Source organism: Ambystoma mexicanum, chromosome 10 (genome assembly GCF_040938575.1).
Source record: "Ambystoma mexicanum isolate Mex_15411 chromosome 10, UKY_AmexF1_1, whole genome shotgun sequence".
NCBI classification, from domain to species: domain Eukaryota; kingdom Metazoa; phylum Chordata; class Amphibia; order Caudata; family Ambystomatidae; genus Ambystoma; species Ambystoma mexicanum.
Window position 1 is genome coordinate 70,337,296 of NC_090932.1, and position 22,175 is coordinate 70,359,470.

At 45.8% G+C, this 22,175-nt stretch overlaps 1 protein-coding gene across 8 annotated transcripts in view; it reads left to right on the forward strand.

Moving 5' to 3' along the window:
• EIF4E2 (eukaryotic translation initiation factor 4E family member 2) overlaps positions 1–18,680 on the forward strand; it is a 265,342-nt gene extending 246,662 nt beyond the window's left edge. For 3 of the 8 annotated variants that reach the window (XM_069617529.1, XM_069617533.1, XM_069617535.1), the window contains 2 exons: positions 12,816–12,888; positions 18,172–18,248. In XM_069617529.1, coding sequence (XP_069473630.1) covers positions 12,816–12,858 — 43 coding nt within the window. In that variant the 3' untranslated portion in view covers positions 12,859–12,888; positions 18,172–18,248. Of the gene's footprint in view, positions 1–12,815; positions 12,889–18,171 lie in introns of all 8 variants that reach the window. The other 5 variants (XM_069617530.1, XM_069617531.1, XM_069617534.1 and 2 more) reach the window with 2 other exon arrangements.
• Positions 18,681–22,175: the final 3,495 nt, after the last annotated feature.

Consider the following 22,175-nt stretch of genomic DNA (forward strand, 5'->3'; position numbering starts at 1 on the left):
TAAGATATGCACCTTCTACTAGTTGTACCTTCCATAGGCTGACCCGCGCTCTCCCGCTTTTTGTCTTTACTGTTCGGTGCCAGGGCACACCTGCCATCAGTCCACAATCCATAACATGCTCTTGTGTCAGTTCCTTTGCCACTGTCTTTGATGGTTGTCACATTATTGACAATGTTAGACTTAACCAAGTCTAGAATTGCCAATAACGGTACCATTATAGGCCAATCTAGACTACATTTTGCGAAGCCAAACTGTCATTAATACCTCCAATTACAACTGTTAATATTCTCACAGGTTAGTCCATATGAGGGGCTCAGTGTTGTTTCTAGAGACTTTAATTGAAGAAGAGCACCACAAGCAAAGGCACAATTGTAACCGTATCCGACACATAGGGTTAAGTTTACAAGACCACTTCCAGGGTCCCCCTTGGACAAAAAGTCCATCGATTTTCTGACCTATGTAGCACCTAGCTTTTTGAGCTCTGCATAGAGGATCCAGTAAGATCGTCCAATAAGCCGCACCACTAGATGCATAGTAAGCCAAGTGCTTGTCCTTGTCCCAGATGCCACAAAAAGGGGCTAAACCTTAATTGCATACCAAGGTCATTGTAGATGATGCTTGTTCCAATATCTGGAGTGTAAGGGGTCTTCTGTCTCCCAGTGATGGTGGTATAAACCGAAACATCAGTCACAAATGCAGACAGGCTTGGCCCAATCAAAGTTATCTTCACCTATATGTTAACATGTGCAGGTCAAAATTTAGTGCAAATTGTAGAACTGAAGAAGACGCAAAGCTTCTTGGCTCCAGCTACTTCATTGGGCTCTGACTTTAGGCACCTTGTAGTTGATACCAACTCCTTTGTGCTGTCTACGGTAGTCCTTGCCGTTGCCAAATTGTTTCTTTGCATAGCTTGCAGAAATATCTTTAGGAGAGGCCAGGAAGTTTAAGCATCCTTTTTGATAGGAATGTAGCTAATAGCTTCACCCTCCTTAATTGATGCACCTTAGTCTTGCAACTCCTTGAAAGACCCCTTTCTCAAGTTCTCCTCCTACATCAGGTTTCCCTTTCTATTGTTAGATCCATTTATTCCATTGATTCACTGGTAAAATTTGGGTTCTGCGCTAGGAAGTTGCCAACTTCTTGTATGCAGTTATCACCTATTACCGTCGGAAACATGAAACCAAGAGATCGTGTCCATCTGTGAGGTCCCAGGCTCCAACACCTGAAGCATGCACCTTGACCGGAACCTCCACTCGAAACTGTGTACCTTCATAAAATAACATTGGAGGTTTTCCAGTTCTATTTCACTAATTTGATTATGGAGGTCCATTTCGTACCAGGGTCTATGGTCCTCCCCTTTTCTGTCCCAATACTGGCTGTTCTGACCGTGGTTCCTGCTCACGTAAAGACGTTCACTCATTTGCTACTTATGCCAATGAATCTATTTATTGACATGCCAAGGCTATTACGCTTAGGCTTCCAACACTGGTGGTTTAGAGCCCATCAAGAATTGTGGACATGGACTTGACGGCTGATAACCTGGTGGAGGAGGAGGATGGCCATTCCAAGGCTAGATTTTCTTCCATCTCAGATATGGTGAGATAGGGCTGAAAGCTCCTACTTGTAGAGAAAGGACAAGATACTTTTTGTGTGACAGATGATACTCAATCAGGTGCAGTTGACAAGGCCATTAATCCAAGAATCCAAGACCTAAGCAACAAAACGAATCAAGAACATTTTTTGTCAGACCCATATCATAGCAAAAAGGCAGGTCTGATAGTTCTCCAGGAGAGTAAAGGAAACCTTTGTTCTCTGCCTTCCTGGCGAGAGGTAACATATGGCCTTGTTAGCCAACCAATATTTCAACCTCTCCAAACCTCCTTGTCATGGTCACTTGGCCAGGATCATAGGAGCTGCACCATTAGGTTGTGGGAGCAAGGGGTAGCATGGTTCAAGCACGTCCCTTTGGGGCGTTTATACACAGGGGGCCCGGTTGGACTCAGTCCTGGTGCTTTTGGCACCAGGCTCATGGAGAAACATAAGCAAGACTCTTTATTATGGACAGGAGTGCTTTTCAGGAACTTTCCACGTGTGTACAGTCAGTCTCGGTGTGGCTTTCCATCTTGAGCTGCACGTGCAACTTTTCATCTATCAGCTGCACGTGCAACTTCAAGGAGTGCTAGGGTGTGGCAAGCAGAACAGAACAGAACTAGCAGGCGTGGCCTTAAGAGCTGACCTATAAAAGCCAACCCAACCCCAAGCCGCACGCTTCGCGTTAATCTGCATTCGCATGCAGCGTAACGCTCACCGTCGCCTGGGATAAAGCAGCACTTTGTTTTGGGAATCCAGTCGCCTGCCCATACGCTTACCTCCTGGAGACTGCATTCGCCTGCATTCTTCACTGCTGAGCCCGGTGTCCATTCGTCATCCTGCGGAACGCAGGACTTCAGCTCTGGGCACCCCAGCACGACATCTTCTTCATCCATGAAGGCGGGCCCTGTAAAAGGACAAAAGGCAAGGTTAGACATTACGAACTTTCAGTTTAAGGGTGTGCTTGCAAATTCTTCACGCTTATCCTTAAAAACTCACCTGCTGCCAGACCGCTGCGGGATCCTCCGCTCCTCATCTGGAGCCGCCTCGTGCTCTGTAGCTCTGCTGGCCCGCAATCACACCTATTTGGGAGAAAGATGGACATTATTACAGAGCTGACAACAGGCTGTGAGAAAGACAATACAAATACTTCAAGACAAAGATAAAACTGAAAGGCACTTAACAGAAAGGCGTGGAATAGTCGCAGCTGAAGGACACCACTTATGAAGGACCAGGGAAGGAACTCAGTCCTCATCCTAAATGCCCCCTGACAGAAGTAGCAGGATGGAGAGCTCACCATTAATAATCTGCAGGTGAGCCTTAATGGGTCGATGCATGCTCACGGAAACCACGCTATGGGAAGAAGGGTATGAGAGGGAATTCACTCACAGTCCAGCAAACTTACTTCCTCTCACATCTGCGCAGGAACAGTGTTCCAATTCATCGCAGCAGCCCACAGCCTATTTGCAGCAGGAGAAAGCAGACCGGGGGGGTTCTACTTCCTGGGAGGGCTGCAACCGTGCCCCAACGTCCCCGCAGAGACCAGGTGAGCGTAACAGAACGCGAAGCCACTACAAATCTTTGCCTAGGCATTATGGATACCTCATACTGACCAATTGGCCCAACTTTTGGGTGAATTATGCTTCTAGGCAGGAAACCAATGCTGTAAGAAGGGACCTTATTGTGAACTGAGAGCGTACTTATGGTTTGGAAAGACATTTACTCCAGGCACGAGCTGGCCAGGTGTCATTGCCAGGGCCTACTCCCACACCGCACCAGTCACCACCAGTTCAGGTGGTTCTTCCAGGAGCAGTTCCACTGGACCGGCCCAAACGTTTCACAGGCGACCTAACAAGTACGCCATATTTATGAATCAATGCTGCTTACAATTTTGTGCAGACCTCTGGCTTTTCCCAACGACCAAGCCATAGTGGCGTTCATACTCTTGTATTTGGGAGGCAGTGCAGCGGACTGGTCAATACCTTTGGTAAATCAAGATGATCCTTTGCTTCGGGACCTTAAGGGTTTTCAGCACGAAATGGAGAAATTGTTTACACGACACACTCGAGGACAGGCCCTGGACAACTAGCTACTGTCACTCAGACAGGGAAATCAGGATTTGTTAACCTACATCGCATCCTTGAATCGTTGGCCAGAAGGAAAAAAAAGGACTACGCTCTTTTACCATGGATTGTGTGGAGAACTCAAGGACATTGTAGCTCAAGTGGTAAATCCCCCAGAGGGCTGTGCGGAATACATCAACCTAACTGTACAGCTCAATCACAGGCTGCAGGATCGAAAAATGGATCGAACAAGTGCTGAAGGGTGACCGGTCTATGAGCGGCCTCGTGATAATAAACCCAAATCACATGAACAGGCCGAACCCATGCAGATTGGGGGACTACGGAGTCCACTCACCAAGGCAGAACAAGAAAAAAGGAGACAATAACTCTGCTTGTACTGCGGAAAAGCAGGTCACTTTTTTCGGGAATGCCCGGTGAAGCCACCCAAGAAAATAGTCGGAGCACCCGACAAAGACGAGGGAGAACAAGACTCGGAAAACTTCAACGCTCGGCAAGCGTAGGGGTCCACTTGTCGAGCCGTGAAAAGGAACCTGTACAGACCTCACATCTAGTCATCCCGGTGCTCTTGGTAGACCTCAAACAACCGTCAGAAATACATGCTTTGGAAGAATATATTGACCACGGAGCTGTGGGAAACTACATTGACCAGGATCTGGCTATCCGAATAGGCCTTACACTCAGACAAAAGCAGAAATCGGAAAATGTCACAGCGGTAGATGGATCTCAACTTTCATCCGGCCCAGTAACACATTATACTGAAAGTCAAGCTGTTGTGTCAGGACGGCCATCAAGAGGACATTACCTTCGATCTCATCAGTGCTCCTCAGTTCCAGATAATATTAGGAATACTTTGGTTGGAGACCCACAACCCTAAGATTCACTAGCGAAAACGAGTTCTGACCTTTCCCCAAGACCGTTTTTGTACCTGTTACACTCAAAGGCCCACCAACCCGAAGACTAAGAAAGGAATCGTACTGGGTCTCACTGGCTCCTTGCCACTCGAATACCTAGATTGTCAGGATGTCTTTCAAAAGGAACAAGCAAATGTCCTTCCTCCGCACAGGTCTTACGACTGCCAAATTGATCTCGTACCTGGAGCCCAGATACCCTGCAGTCGAATTTATGCTCTGAGCAGGAAAACCAACACCTAAAATCTTACCTAGACCAGTACCTAGCCAATGGCTTCATCCGTCCATCCAAATCCCCTGCCTCGGTGCTCTTTTTCGTGCCTAAAAAGGAGGACGACTTAAGAACTTGCATTGATTATAGAGAACTAAACCAGATCACGGTGAAGAATAGATACCCATTACCACTTATCCCAGAACTCTTGGATCAGGTAAAAAACGCTCCGATTTGCACCAAACTGGACCTATGAGGGGCCTACCACCTTGTAAGGGTCAAAGGAGATGAGTGGAAGACTGCAATCCGTACTAAATATGGCCTCTATGAATACCAGGTGATGCCCTTTGGGCTATGTAATGCCCCCGGAGCGTTCCAGTTTTTTATGAACGACGTGCTCCGTGAATTACTGGACGTTTGCGCACTTGTCTATATTGATGACATTCTCATTTATTCAACTTCCAAAGAAGAGCATATTTTTCATGTCCGGGCAGTACTAGAAAAGCTTCGGCAACATCGACTTCTTTGCCAAGTTGGAGAAGTGTTTTTTACATGTAACAGAGGCAAATTTCTTGGATTTATTCTCACACACGAGGCGTTCGCATGGATACACGCAAAGTGGACGCTATCCTTCAATGGCCCTCACCGACGTCTACAAAAGGAGTACAAAGTGTGCTCGGATTCGCCAACTTCTATCGGCAGTTCATACCCGGTTTCTCTCAGATCATCCCTCCTATTACCTCTCTGCTGCGAAAAAACAAACAATTCTGCTGGTCCCCAGAGGCTGAGGAAGCCTTCCAGAAACTAAAACGAGCATTTACCACAGCACCAGTTCTACGACACCCGCAACCAGACTTACCATATGTGGTTGAAACTGATGCCTCCAACATAGCAATGGGGGCTGTATTGTCACAACGGAACCCTGAAACCAGACAGTTACATCCCGTGGCATTCTGGTCTCGTAAGTTTTCTGCTCCCGAATTGAACTATGCAATCACTGACAAAGAATTGCTAGCAATCATGGCAGCGTTTAAAGCATGGAGACATTATCTTCTCGGAGCCAGACATACAGTCACTGTCATCACGGATCACCGCAACCTACAAAGTCTACTAAGGCGCAATCTTTGCACCAACTTCGTTGGGCCCTCTTCTTTGTGGAATACGACTTTATCATTACCTATAGGCCAGGTGTTCGTAACTGGAAAGCAGACGCCCTCTCTCGCATGAGTGAGGAAAAGGAAGCTTTCACTACACCGGACCCTGTGGCTATCATTCCTGAAGAGCAGATCCAAAATAAGCTTGTCACGGCTACCTGTCTGGACGATCTACATTCCGACTTGCGTTGCTAGATGAGTCAATCTGCCCAACAGAAATGGCTTCAAAGGAGACCGATACACCATTAAAGAAGATCTACCCTACTTCCAAGGGCGACTGTACATTCGGATAAGAAACTGAAAAACAAATCATCGCCAACTATCATGATTCCTTGGTGGAAGGACATCCAGGAATAGCAAACACTCGGGCTAAAGTAAAGAAACACTATTGATGGCCCACTTGGAGAAAGGACATTGCCCACTTCATTGTGACCTGTGGTGTCTGCGCTCAATACAAATCCCAAAAGCAAAATCCTGCTGGTCTACTACGTCCATTGATGGTACTGCCAGCGCCTTGACACACTCTGTCCATGGATTTTATTACAGATCTCCCTTCCTGCCACGGTTACAACACCATCTTGGTTATTGTGGATTTGTTCTCCAAAATGGCCCACTTCATTCCTTTGAAAGGACTCCCCACCGCTTCTGCTCTCGCGACAGTGTTTCTGGAACAGATTGTGCGACTGCATGGGTTCCCATCGGTATTAATAACGGATCGCAGAACTCAATTTGTTTCAGCATTCTGGAGAAGGTCTTGTAAAATTGCCAAAATCGACCTTCGGCTGTCCACAAGTCATCACCCTCAAACCGATGGCCAGATGGAACAAACCAACCAGACCCTAGAGCAGTATTTAAGATGCATGTTACAACAATCCGAAGACACCTGGAAAGACATCCTCTGGTTGGCAGAGTATGCATATAACAATTCCATTCACACCAGTACAGGGCTAGGTCTGTTTTATACTGTGTACGGACGGCATCCACGAACGTCTGTTTTCGATCCACTCGACACATTAGAAATGCCAGCAATAAACCATCACCCAGGTTTTTAAAGAAGCAGCCGAGCAGCTGGCCGGAGCCAAGGAGAGACAGAAAAGGTTTGCAGATCAACATCAAAGAGAAGCTCCCAGTTACCAAATCGAAGACAATGTCTGGTTGGCATCAAAAAACATCATCAAAGGACCAAGAGATTTCTGCCCCAGATACTTGGGACCCTACACAATCAAAGCCATAATCGATCCTGCCGCCATGAAATTGGGATTCATGCGGATTCATTCAGTGTTTCACGTTTCACTTCTAAAACCAATGAAACCAGGTACACGTGTCAGCATTCCACCAGATCCTGAGATAATTGAGGGGGTGCTGGAGTACGAAGTCAAAATTATCCTAGACTCAGTGATCCGATCCAAATTATACTACCTCATAGACTGGAAAGGATCTGGACCTCAAGACTGTCCATGCTCCCTGATTGGTTAGGCAGTTCCATCACGACAACCCCACCAAACCAGGACCAGGAGGAGGACCACCCTTGATAGGGGCCTTGAGGGGGAGTTCTTCATCCACGAAGGCGGACCCTGTAAAGGGACAAAAGGCAAGGTTAGACATTACAAACTTTCAGTTTGAGGTCGCGCTTGCTAAATTTTTCGCGCTTATCCTTAAAAGCTCACTTACCTGCTGCCGGACCGCCGTGGGATCCTCTGCTCCTAATCTGGAGCCACCTCGTGCTCTGTAGCTCTGCTGGCTGCAATCGCACCTATTTGAGAGAAAGATATACATTATTACAGAGCTAACAAGAGGCTGTGAGAAAGACCATACAAATACTTCAAGACAAAGAGAAAACTGAAAGACACTTAACAGAAAGGCGTAGAATAGTCGCAGCTGGACTGGACACCACGTATGAAGGACCAGTGAAGGAACTCGGTCCTCATAATAAATGCACCCCTGCCAGAAGTAGCAGGACTGAGAGCTCACCATAATAATCTACAGGTGAGCCTTAATGGGTCGATGCATGCTCACGGAAACCATGCTATGGGAAGAAGGGTTTGAGAGGGAATTCACTCACAGGCCAGCAAACTTGCATCCTCTCATATCTGCGCAGGAGCAGTGTTCCAATTCATTGCAGCCCACAGCCTATTTGCAGCAGGAGTAAGCAGACAGGGGGGGTTCTACTTCCTGGGAGGGCTGCAACCATGCCCCAACGTCCCCGCAGAAACCAGGTGAGCGTAACACTCCTCCCATGGCAACTCACTGTAGATCCAGCAATTCATCGAATTTGGGGGCTATGGAAGTTGTGCAGACGGAAGTGGAAATGGGGATTTTACACACCATTTCTTTTCTACGAACAAGAAATTAGGTCACCAAACCAACTGGACCTCTTTCATGCTGTTGTCAGGGGGATGCAATTTGCACTTTGCAGAAAGAAGCCCAAATGCCTCATGAGAGAGCACCAAATGCAGCCCAAAAGACAACAGTCCCAAAAGACCGAACCTAAATATTGTGTTGCCATTTTCTAAACCGGTCAAAAAGGACTTGAGATAGTGGATGGGAAGTGGGAATATGATGGTAGGAATCTGCTACATGCCCCTTGACACTTCACTCTAAATTGCCAGGGACTCATCTGACATGTTTGGGCACAATGTGGGGAGAAGGGTGGTGGGATCTGTAGGTACACACATGGGTCTGTAAGTCCGGGAGTCCTGTTTAAAACATTTGAACACTGACGGGGCTGGAAAGACTTCAGCATCAAATGTCACTGTGTCGGAGGTTGCAGGGTGTTGATCCCATTGTAGAACACAGCAGCTAGGTCTAGGTATTACCTGAACAAACATGGTGGGGGGCCAGCCCCCCCAACTCTATCCACATGATGTCCCCTGGATTTCATGTGTCACTGGTCGGTGGCACACTCATTTTTCCAGTGGTGACTCATCTGGTTGGGGAGCTAAATGTGGAAGAAGACAAATTTAGCAGGCATAGCTATGCCCCTCACAAACGAGAGCTGTTAAATCCAGTGGGTCTGCAGATTTTCAGTGTGGTTTTCTGCTCCTGCACTTGTTGACCACCCAGGTGAACAGGAGATGTCCTTTGCCTCCAAACCCATCCCGGAAGTATTCAAGGGTCATACAAACTCCTTGGGAGAAGCTCTTCTTTGCTCTTGGAGCAGACTGTTCCTTATGCGTTAAATTCTTTTCCACTACTACGAAAGGCAGTGAGAAAACTATGGCACAATCACAACTTGTCAACTGTTTCTGATAGGCCCTTATTGGTAGACCAGAGTATGGTTTTTCAACCTTCTGGAAGCTATTCCCCTCTTCGCCTGGGAAGAGATCTTCTGTAATAGTATGTGGATCTCATTCTTTCTAATCTCTTTGCGTAGCCTGATACCGGAGGACATGTTTTTCAGGTTCTTGAGTCTCTACCTGGAGGTTATTAAGGCACACAGGAAACGGTCTACAAATGTGCAATGTAAGAAACAATCGATGAGGCTTTGTGCACTGATGTATAAATGTGGATATTCACCCACACACAGTTTTGTTAGACCACGTTCTCTTTCTGGATTCATTTGGCAGGCTCTGGCATCAAACTAGACTCGTGCAGGATTGACATGTCAGCCACTGCAACCTGGGTCCTGATGTTCTTTGGCCAATCCAGTGATTGGGACACTTAGTGGGCTTTTACAAATTTATCATCCAATTATATCTCATTGACCCATGTGGGATCTGAATGTAGTTCTGTCTACACTTTACCACAATAGATTTGAACGTATGTCTTCAGCAGAATTTACAGCAGTGTGGTGGAAGATGACAGTTCTGGTGTATATCCTATGCTTGCAAAGTCAGTGAATTGCATGATATCCTAGCTTTATTTGAAGTTCAGGAGATAAAAGGTCCTTCTGTGCATGCATCTGTTCCAAGGGCTTCCAGAGTTTCATATCAACTAGGACATTTTTCTTCCTGTGTTTTTCCAGAGCCACAATAAGAAACTGAGTGGAGGTCAGGGCTGAATACTTCCAAGGTCACCATAGCTCAGTAGATTGTCATAAAAGGAGGATGACCCTTCTCTGGCCTTGTATGCTTGCCTTGTCAGGGTTAAGGCAGCATCTGCAGTCTTCTAAAGGAATGTTCTCTTGCGAGTAATCTCCAAGGTGGCTATTTGAGCCATGCCTCATGCACTCTGGAAACACGATTATCTAGGGTGGAGTTTGTGAACCGTTTGGGCAAGCAGTTCTCAGATAGTTAAATATCTGATCTCCAATTATTGGGTCAGATTATTTTCTGTCCTCAATCGATCAGGGTGCTTTTGGTTTCTGGTTGGTAAGGATGAAGGGGGACAGGACAGGACGTGGGAGTAAATTAACGTTACTCATTTCACTGACTACTGTGCCACTAGTTGATAGTCCCCTTGCCTCCATATGCCCCTCTCAACCTCCCGATCAAAAAGTCAAAGGTCTTGTAATCTTTAAAGGAATGATGCTTGTTGCAGAGATCATGCACAAGGGTGGTCCGATACAAGAAAATTGTGTGTGCCCTACCCTTTGTTTTTCATATAAAAATACTGCTGTGCAACATTCTTCTGTCCCTTCCTAGGGATAACCTCCCAAAACTATGACAAAGAAAAGTATGAACTAGGAGTACGGTTGTCACTACTGTGAATTACTGCTTCATTGATCATACTTGGCTTAGTTAGGAAATCGGCTCTCTAGAGACTGGCTCTAAAGCAGCCACATGGGATACTCCATTCACGTTTTGAAAACCCTACTTGATATTGGCACAATCCTGTACATCCAGTTTTGTCATGCCCTCCTACAGAACCTCCTTTTCAGCCAGATGGTCATGTTTCTAAATGTTCTGTGAGTTTCAATAAACCAGAGTTGGCCGATCATGAAGTCAGTTACTCACCATTGTGTGGGTACACATTTCCTTCCCACTGTCTGCATTTTGGTGAACAGAGAAAATTACGAAAGTACAGTAAGGCTTCAAGTACCGAGGGGAGAGGACCCTTTGGCTGATGTCACAGATGGCTTGAATAATTCCACCTATTCTGGGAAAACAGTTCAAGGGTTGTATTTTCAGATGGCAGAGAGATCTGACTAAGGGAGGTCCTCACCTCATCCCTCAAATTCCTGTCTCCTCCCTCCACCCTATCACAGGTTCTCCTATACCCCAATGGTGTAGTGCAACTAGCGATCAGTAACCTAAGCTATCCTGCTGTATTGGTGAGGGCCTGAAGACAGCTTTTATTTATTGGACATTTGTATGGCACCTATTCACAAGTGTTTCAAGGTGCCTTTGCTATCTTACTCGCTCCGGTACATTCTAAAGATACCCTAATCTCATGCTGTCTCACAAGTCGATTAATTAGGCTGCCTGTCTCCTCATACAAAATCTCACTCCTGTTCCTGCTCTTGTCCCAACTTATGTCTCATCATTGTTCTCCTCCTACTCTTTCCCCACTTCTGGTCTCCCTAGTCCCCCACATCCCTTCCCTACTCTGCCACTCCCATCGCTCCTACTCTCCCCCGCCCCTGTGTCTCTTCCTGTCTTTTTCTCTCTCTCCTCCTATGACCTCTCTTGTATTCTCACACTCTTCCCTTCTCTCGCTCTCTGCTCTCCCCCCTCCTCTTATTGCTCTTATCTCCAACCTCCCCCTTTACACCTCCTCTTGCTTTCACTCGCACGTCCTGCGTATTCACTGCCCATTTCACGACTCGCACCATCAACAATACACTGTCACTCATGCTATGTCCCACACACTCTTGTACCACTCACTCTCTCAACCACAACTTTACTTTTTAACACTTAGTACCACTCTTTCTCACCTCTAATACCTTACCTGCCCCTGTATCCACCAGCTTCATAGACTTCTTAGCACTCCACTCCACCTTCCTCCTGGTCTCACGATCCACCCCACACCTCCTGACCTCATGAGAGCTGTCTTTTATAAATGCATGCGTTTTATACCCATGACCTCCTGTTTCTCTAGTTCCTCCCCCTCCCCAAAGCATTCCTACTTCCTCTGACCATTCGGGCCAATCTATTCGTAGGCTTTTCTCAGAGTTCAGATTATCATGGAAAACAGTTTCAAGAACCTCTTTACTCATCGCCCACTTTTAATTCAAAGTGTTTATACAGTCTTGGTGGTCTGAGCCGGTTGACGTTTGCCAGGCGTCTTACTTTCCCTCTGCTTTGGGATGCTACAGCTCGTGCCGTTAAGCTGGATCATGATCTGTCAAGGAGCTTCTTGGTCAGCGTTCTTTTGTTCTGCTTATTTTCTTTGTTTGCTGCTGTGTAGGATTCTGGATCCTTTTTTGTCCTGAAAATGGTGACGGAAATCTCTAGTCAGAAAAGAGGCTGGTAGGTATGGGGTGATTAACAGTGGTTTCCACAGTAGCAAGCAAGGCACACTTGTAGGGGTCAGGGACTGCGCCCTCCCCCCCCCACTGCCACCAACTCCCTCAACTCTTAGGGGATCTGCTCACGCATACACCCTGTTAGGCTGACTACTCCAGGCCGGGAGGGGTCCATGTCCTCCCGTGACCTGGTCACCCCCTGGCCCTATCACACCCCCAACAGGGTCAAGTCCCTGACCCTGTCACAATGAAAATGCACAAATGACTCCCAATATGTTTCAGTGATTCCTACTGGATATAAAATGTTCTGTCTGTTTCCTAGTGCTGCAGGGAAGTCCATGTCTGAAGGAGAGGTTTTAGGGATTACCAGAACTGTGAGTAGTCTGTACTGAAAGCCCCTTGTCGTCAGTGTTTTTGTTTACTATAAACAAACGGGCACCATTAATATGCAGTTCTTAAGTGCTATTCTTTTTCCCCACCCCTTTTTTGTGTTTTTCATTTGTTTGTCTGTGGCCTGCCTAGGGCTTGGGAAGAATTTCATGGCCTGTTGAACAGTGGTCGCTGAGGGAATTGTTCCTCTGTGGCACGCATAGCGGTAGGGCATTATCTTTCTTTTTCATAAGCTTAATGGTGTTCTTTTCAACCTTACTTTCGCCTCTTACATATGTTTATCCACAACCTCATAATGTATTGAAAACTCATGTTGCAGTAAACCATGTGTTGTCGTTTAGTTAAGAATAAAGATGTGTGATGCTTGGCATATTTGATCTCTGAGGTGGGGTAGACTATCAGATTTCCAACTTTTGCACACACACAGTAGCACGTGTTGGGTGGGGGGAACACAGGGGAGCCCTTCAAATCATATATATATATATATATATATATATATATATATATTTCCTTGACCCTAGTTTAATCTGGGTTCTTTTGCTGAAACATGAGTATCTAAAAGCTCTGCATGTTCTGGAGTTTCTTAAATGTGTTAGTATTTGGCTCCTTCTCCCTTCCTGAAAGTCTAGAAAAACAAGAGCCTGACAAGTTTAATAAAAATGACTTTAATATTATTGAAAATAAATGTGTAGACCATGGATATCTGAAGTGGGGGTTCAGAGTGTAGCTGATAAATCTTGAAAGTAGAATCTTCATAACGTGTGCAGATATGTCGGTAAACCTTGAGGTGGAAGAACAACATTTAGGCAAAATGACCTGTTTTGAGTCCTGAATGATATTAGACTCTTACACAGAGGCCCGTGTTCCCTTTCTGCTTCTCCATCATGGATCTTTATTAGTATTTAAGAACAGTGAATAGCTGTATGATGGATTCCAGGACACTTCTTTGTTTCTAAATAAATAAATTGCTCTTCTGTTTTTTTTAATGACACATTCAGCTCTCAAAAAACACCACCATCCTGTTTGTGTTTCTCATGAATTCCCTCTGCACACATTCCATCATCTTAGAAATATCCTCCAGATGCAAATGTGGCTACATAAACAGTTTTTGCTACCAGTGTGCAGGGTCTGAAATTAAGATTTGATGAGCAGGATCTAAAACGGCTCCTGGGTGTCCAGCATCACCCAGTAAGCAGGTGCTACCATTTGGGAACGAGGAGGGAACCCAGTGCACCACACATCTAACTTCCACATGAGATGCACACTTATCTTTTTGTCCATGATGTTTAAATGTGCACTAGATGTGTCCTAATTCTTCTTTATTGCATTCTCAAATACTCAGTTAATGTCCAATATGCATGTTTGGAAGTCATCAGTTGGCCTGGGGAGTCGAAAGTAGCTCCTGGTAACTGTAGTTTTCAAGCTAACCAGGCTCTTCTAGGCTAAAAGCAGGAGCTAAATAGCTTCCAGCTCCCCCTCTATGTGGTACCCTGCCAGTGGGTGCTGTAGGGGAGACATGGTATCACAAGTATACCACTATTATGAAGGTTATTGCTCCTGATATTCTGACTGAGATCACACTGGCAATAAACAACTCTTGTCAGTTGGGATTTGTTCCCCCAGAACTGAAATCTGCTAGGGTTATTGCCCTCCTTAAAAAGCCTTCTCTTGACCGCACTATCCTGGCTAATTTCCGCCCTATTTCTCTTCTTCCGTTTCTGTCCAAACTGCTGGAATCACTGGTCACACCGCTTCTGTCCTCTTTTTTGGAATATTCCAAAATTTTTAATCATGCCCAGGCGGGTTTTAGGCCTGGGAGAGGTACGGAAAGTGTCCTGGTCTCGGTGCAGGACGACATGTCCAGACTTGTCGATGCTGGCGGAGTTGGGGCCCTGATCCTGCTAGATCTCTCTGCCGCATTCCACACGGTAGACCACTCCATCCTTCTCTCTCGTCTCTCACAGATTGGGATATCCGGTGCTGTTCTTGCCTGGTTTACTTCGTTTCTTTCGGATCGCACTCAGACCCTTGCTATGCCACCGATTCTCTCCCCCGCTTGCGTTCTCACTTGTGGTGTCCCTCAGGGATCCTCGCTATCGCCAATTCTGTTTAACAGCTACATCTGGGCCCTGATTTGTCTCATCCGCTCCTATGGGTTAAACTGCTACTCATATGCAGATGATACCCAAATCCTGATCCGTCTGGACCAGGATCAATCAGAGACCTCTGTATGCCTCCACGACTGCCTTAGGGCAGTCGGGATCTGGATGGACCAGAATTGGCTAAAGTTAAATGGTGATAAAACGGAGGTACTGTTGGTAGGCTGCCCCTCCAACCCCTCCCTGTGGACCCCTGCTTTCTGGCCCGCTGCCTTGGGCCCGCTACCCAACCCAATTAGCAAAGTCAAGAATTTAGGAGTTATCCTCTCCGCTTCTTTGTCAATGTCTAACCAGGTTGCTGCCGTGGGCCAGTCCACCCACCACCAGATCAGAATCCTTAAGAGGGTTATGCCCTTGATCCCGGTAGCCCTCCGCCCCCCTGTGGTAGCCGCGTTAGTCCTCACACGACTGGACTATTGCAATTTGCTCTATCTGTCTCAACCTAACGGCCTCATCCATCGCCTTCAGCGTATGCAGAACCTGGCTGCTAGGCTGGCTACTGGCTCCCCTTATGGTGCCCACTTTACACCAGTGCTTCCCCAACTGCACTGGCTCCCGGTGAACCAACGAATTCAGTTTAAATCTCTGTGTATTGTTCAGCGGGCTATTCACGGTCATGGTGTTGAATTTCTGCAGCTTAAATTCACCCGATATTGTCCAGACCGGAACCTCTGCTCTGCTACTTCTAACCTGCTCACTGTCCCCAGGTTTAACCGGACAAGGCTTGGTGGTAGAGCCTTCTCTGTTGCCGCGACCATACTTTGGAACAGCCTCCCCGAACCTCTTAGGGCCACTGTTAACCATCTCAGATTCAGAAGAGCGTTGAAAACCAACCTGTTCTAAGCCTGACCACTCCACTGGTCTTCTCCGACTGGGTAGCTTCCCTTCCAGCGCCATGATGCCTTTGGGCAAACGCGCACTTTACAAATGCTAATAACATAACAAGTATGACACTGACACAAAAGGTACAATTTGTAAAACCTTTATTAAAGCTTCTGGGTTTGGAAAAACTCCTACTTTGCCCTATAACTAGGATGGGAGTAGTCTCGACAATCAAATATATAAAACAGTCCTAGTTGAGTCTGTCAAATAAAAATGGCCTATACTAACAAAAACCCAATGCCTGCCCTATATCTTGTACAAAAAGTGTGTAAAGGAGAATATGTATTCAAAGCAAAATCAGTGTTCAAATATAAAGAATAAATGTGGCTGAGTCAACTCCCTTCCTCACGTTAGAAAGCATGGAGTAAGGCGTCCTCCTAGGTAGGATGACATACTTTGGCTCAGGTTCTTAACACAAAGGCAGTTCAAAACGTGGATCGAGGCCCGCCTGGCCTTCCATGTTAGTCTTTCAAGCTTTCAAAACCCAGTTCAACAAAAAGTTCATGCCGGTCCCCCTCTGCCGGGCTCAGACCTCTTAAAGCAAAGGTTCACTTAGGTCTGCCTCTGTCGGACTTGGACCGCTTAATAAATCATGGTTCAAAAACACTTGTAGGTGCTCCCGTCCCCAAGCTTAATTCACAACCTTTAGGGGTTCCTTTCCCCTAATTTATTACACTTCCGGTTTCCCTCAGTCGCCTCGAACCGTTTCCTGATGTCGAAGACTTTCGAATGTGTGTGGCTTCTACTACAGACCACCGCATGACCACTTCGACTTTCCCTTAAGCTCCCACTCTTGTGTTATTTGGCCCAGTGCTTCTTGGTCTGGGTAGTTCTATGTCATAAGCACCACATTCAACATTCTCCTTTTTACTGTCCCCTTTTTTCGGGGTTAATTTTAATCACTTTGCTTTTACAGGTGATTCACTTTATCACTACAACCATTTCACCTTTCACTGAGACTTTAGGGTGGGCTAGTTCCTTTCGCCGGACCACTCCGTTACTCCATATCGCTGATTTCACAACTATCCCTACTTCAAAGTTTATTCACAGGTCTGCCTTTCTTCGTGTCTCATTTGTAAACCCATTTTTGACACGGTTTGGCTTCATTTGATGTCTTTCACTCCCCCCTCATTCCCCCTTCATTTTGTGACAGTAAGATGCAGTGAACGCTTTCTTCAGTTGCCTTTTGCGTATTGTTTCTTCAGGCACCACGCATGTCATTTATTTTTTACAAGTATGCTTCATGTTGTGGTGGAAAATTCTTGCTGTCGGCATAATGGCTCTTCCCAGATTCAGTACTATGGACAAAGTCCTACATGTCAAGAATTCCAAATAGAAGGCAGGTGGACAACAAGAGTTCAGCTTAAAGCCAAAGTGGTAGCTCCCTTGGAACAATCCTTTAGAGTCTTGAGCTTCAGGTCCAGAGCCTTCATAAAGGCCCGGAACAATGATTCCTCTATGTACCTCTCTACTTTGGTACATTCTGTGGCCAATTCCGATATCCCCAGGTCATTCTGAAATTCAGTGACCTCTTGGCCATCACTGCATTTGCTGTACAGTGACGGGTATGCTTCCCATGAAAAGCCCATGCAGCGTCGAGTTCAAGGCTTATGGTATCAGCCTGCCTTCCGAACCTCCTGAGCAGTGAAACACAGCCATTCTGGCTCTCGAGCTTCAGGCTTCTTCCTCCTGTAAACCCCTTCCATTGACCCTGCCACATTTCTCCTCCCCACCTCCGCACTCCCCTGTTAAAATTCACCCGTATCCATTTGCTCCCTGCTCGCTCCACTGGCCTAACTCTTCACTACTCCTGCCGTGGGAGCTATGGAAACGGAAGAAAGTACTAGTGGTAGTTTTCTTTTCCCTGGCAGCCATTTTGTGTTGATATTTTTGTTTTCACTTGTGAAACGGCAACCATGCCAATCACTGATGGGAAACGCAGAAAGCATGCTTTGCCCTTAATAGCTAAATAACCCTTTACCGATTTAAGGGACTGAAAGCTGGCCACTATCAAGCTTTAAAGACCCCTTCCTCGAATGTTGTTGCTTAAGAAATACACATGTATACTTTAAAGGTTTGATGGAGCTATATAATGCATGTTACACGCAACCACTGGGACCAGGTCCAGTGTGTCAAACGCACTTCACGTTACATTTCACACCATTAACGAAGTTGTTGACACATTCTGTGGGCGGCAGCACAGATGTTTACTTCCTACATGTAATGTAGTTTCATTTACACATGAATTGGAGACCTTGTGCGCCAACATGTGGGTTACACTTGGCAAGATGATGTGATAAGCAAGAAAATGGCTCCTGAGATTGTGATTGTCCAATATAGGCTACTATTAATGTAATATAGGCTACTATTAATGTAATATAGGCTACTGTTAATGTAATATATGCTACTATTAACTGTTTTTTTAACTCTACTTTTTTCTGTTTTAGGGACAATTCAAGTTTTCGAAATACCAAACTGGCATTGTGAAAAAACGGCACGGAATAAATCTATCCTCGCTCTACAATGTGTTCAGCTCTTGTCTGTTTTCTGTCTCGCTCTTATTTCCGCTGTGTCTTTGTTTCTCGGATTTAACTTTGTACTAATCTAGGAAGTGAGGATCCATTCACTGTGGCCATTCTCCTTAGACGAAAACCCACGAAGACCATACAGCTAAACACAGCCATTTTTATTTTTATTTTTTATCGGTGGGTAATTTCATTTAAATTTTCTGCCCAACAATTCCTCGTGAAAATCTGCCGTTTGTTCTTCAGCACTTTGTTCTTTCTCTCCGTTTAGCACACAGAGGATATATTGAGAATTGATGTACATTCAAGACCCTCTCACGGCCTATCAATATGAGCAGCATCTGTGTGCCTAGGAATGCTGCGCTGTCTGAGAGCCACAGCATCTGTGTGCTAGTGATCGCTTCAGCCCTGCCATTAAATTATTCGGTCCCCATTTCAGTGCGTTTGTTTTTTCTTGTTTTCCCGACTTGGGTACAGTTTTGAAAGAAAATGTTAACATGGAATATTGATTATGACCTCTACTGATTGAACCAGAGTCCTCAGCCCAGTGTCCCAGCTCCTTAACGTTCTTCAGATCCAGAGGAAGGCTATGAGATGAAGAGAAGGTTAGCCGAAGACTTCATCCTGGCCTAGGACAGATATTTTCTGTTAATAATTCCAATTTCTGCGTGTTCTGTTGCCGTATCCTGGAGACTCCAATACAACTGTGACACCCAAAGTAAATCCTCTGGTGAGCCCAAGCAGCCAGCTGGTTGCATCTGTGTCAACCGACCCACTTCGATGGCCCTCTTCCCACTTTCTACGTTCCTTTCATAGAACTGTGGACTATTAATCTCGTAGACAAAACCAAAACCACACACTTGCTCTTGGGGTAGTTTCATATGAAAGGACCACGGACTTATCACATGTAACGTAATTCTCATATTTGTAAAATGATAATTCAAACATTTGAAAGAAAGCGTAGGCGTGGGTTTTTTTTTTGTACAAAAAATCAATTGTAATGGTACAACTGGACTAGTCAAATAAGTCCAAAAATCCCTGTAACTCTTCCTTCAGTTGCCCCCTGGAGATACCAAGGGTAACTTCATGCGAGGCATAGCCTTCTAAATAGGCAACGGCTAACTTTAGGAAAGGCCATGGCTTTAGAAGCCATCACCGTCTGACTACTCCAATGCGTGCTACCTTGCCACTGGGACCTTCTGAAGAGCCAGAGGGTCCCCCCTGATAGACTAGGAACTTCTGAAGCTGCTAGGGGTAGCCTCAGGCGGGACCAAGGTCTACTGAAGAGTTCATGGCTACTCTGATCAGGGGCCAGGAGTTTCTGGGCATTCTATGTGTAACTCAATGTCAAATTCAGGTGTCCTAAATTAACTGTGTTTCAAGGGCAGTATTGAGTCCACCCCTTTCTTGTAATTCGAACATGAAATCATATGAAGAGGTTTACTAGCCATGTTCATAACTGTGCTGTTTAATGCACGGTACTTTCTTTAGTGTTTCGTGTCAGCCACTTAATACGGTTGGCTTCATAATAGACTGCATATCGGATGCCATATTAAGGGTTTCACTTGATGTACTTTGAAGGCAGCTGTGTGGCAGACTGTACCTATATTGTACATACCTACAATTAATATTCAGTTAGGTTTAGGAAAACGAAAGCTTTATATATGTATGTTCAGTCATGAATTGTACGGTCTGGGCCAAGGTGTCACTCTGAGCCAAAAATGCAAGAGGGGTTGTTGAACGCCTTACCTGTGGAAGGACCTGTGCTGAGCTGGGTGCTTTTGGAGGCAGGACCGTACCTAGGGTCTTCATGTTTTAGATGTTGCAATAATGTTTTGACTCCAGGTTAAATACCTTTACTCTGCCAGTGGCATGCGTTTCTTTCCAAGTTGCTGGGGACCTGCTGATTTGGGAGGCATTCAGAGGGAAGGATCATTGCTGCATCTGAGCTCAGGAAGGAGATGCTACCCCCCCCCCACTCCAGTCCTCACTTCATCCTCTTGCCTTTGATTCCAGAGAGCCAGATCTGAGCACCTTTACAAAGCATTGCAAGCAGCATGGAACACTCTGCTTTTCTCTCCAATTAAGCCAGGAAACTGTTTGTTCTTTAGGTCTGGTTGGCGTGAGCTTTGTTTGCTGCCAGAGAGAACTAATGTAGAAAGATGCAAGAGCAGGCCTCCTGTGTCGGTCCACTTGCTCAATCGTGCTCTTCCAGTGCATAGAGCTCTGTTACAGCGGCGGTCGTTTTGTAAAGGCTAGTGGAGCTGTTTAAACTGTGTGAGATTTGCAGAATGTTTCTTTTAAGGGCTTGTTTTGTGTATCTGCTGTATAGTACAAGGATGCATCCCCCACCCCTTTGTGCTGCAATAAATGGTTTTTATTCTTTGCCAATGTTCATTTTCTAATAGGAATAGTACACCAATTGCAAAAAGTCCTTTTTACTATGTCTAGTAGCTTTGCTTTACAGATGCATAGGGTAGGCAAGAAATTGCTTGTAAAGGCCCGTATAGGATTTTGTGCCCCTTGTTTTTAATCTACTGCTATGTTACAGGAACAACAATGCTTAGTTCAAGGTGTGATTTTTCACATGCAACTAGCCAATCTCTCATTCTGAATCCTCTTCGAAAGTGTTAGGCAGATTCATATGATGCAGTACCCTTTGGGAACGACACACACAATTAAGACTACAAGTGACAGTACAAATGCACCTTTGATACACGCCTGTACTACACAGTAAAGTGGTAGCGATGGCTGAGCAGCCAGACTTATCTCAAGAGTAAAGTGAGCAGTATCAGAAGTTACACAAAGGACAGCAATTGCTATGGTTCAAACAAACACTGACTGACGGTTTCTGAATAAAAGAATATACATTTATTTACACCATCAGTTATAAAATGGTTCACTAGTATAAAGCAGCCGAAAATCACAATCTTAATACTACACACCACCCAATGAATTCTGGACAAGTTAAGCTCAAAATGAAGTGTGAGCAAAATGGCACTCCAGCAATTTAAAAAGGGAGGGACAGACAAGGTTATTCAAAATCAAGCAGCACCAACAAGTAAGTAGGCAGGGCAATCTAGAAAACGTTTCTAGTTGTAGTAACTAGGATTCAAATCAATAGGCCTTGGCCAATGTTAATGGGTCAGAGTATTTGCTGAGGATCACACAGTTCAGAGTAGTTTGAGGTTAAGTCTTTGCCAAGAGTTCGAAACGAAGTTGGTCGGAAGAAAAGTCATTTAAAAGAGTAGAGAAAGACAAGCCCTCGTATTAGCGAAAGATTTAAAACACTTACACCGCGGTCGGACGGAACGAACGACCAGATTTGAACAGTACTGTAGTAGAAGAAGAATGCTGTAGCTGAGGCAGAAGTTCTTGGCAGATCCTGCAGGCTCACGGTTCCTGAAGTGACTGTCGGGCTGACAAGGAGGAGGAAGACTGGAGGGTCCTGCACTGCCCATGGAAGAAACCTGCAGCAGAGCAAAGTGATAAATAAAAGGTGCGCTTCTTAAAACCCAAACAGGGTCCGGTCCTCCTGGCTATCCGGTTCACTGCAGCACAGCAAATTCGACCAGGGAAGGGAGGCCTTGCTTGGTGTTTGCCGAACTGGTTGGTCCCACCAGCTCAAGGGAAGAAGATTCCTTGCAGATCGTCTGTCGTCGAAGTTTAGGAGATTCAGACCCACAGCAGGGCTTCACCGGGAGGTTCAGTAGTTGCAGTAGTCTTCTTCCTTCAGCTTCTCTTCGGTTCGCTCGATCCAGTGGCGACTCTGCCTTCCAAGTCCCAGAGACCTGCTTTGTATGCAGTTTCCCCCCCATTCACCCAGTCAGGCTGTCAGTCACACAGTAGGGTGGCTGTCCTAGCAGGTCAGTCACTGTTACGCTCACCTGGCTCCCACAGAGGCGTCGATCTGAACTGGACAGCTG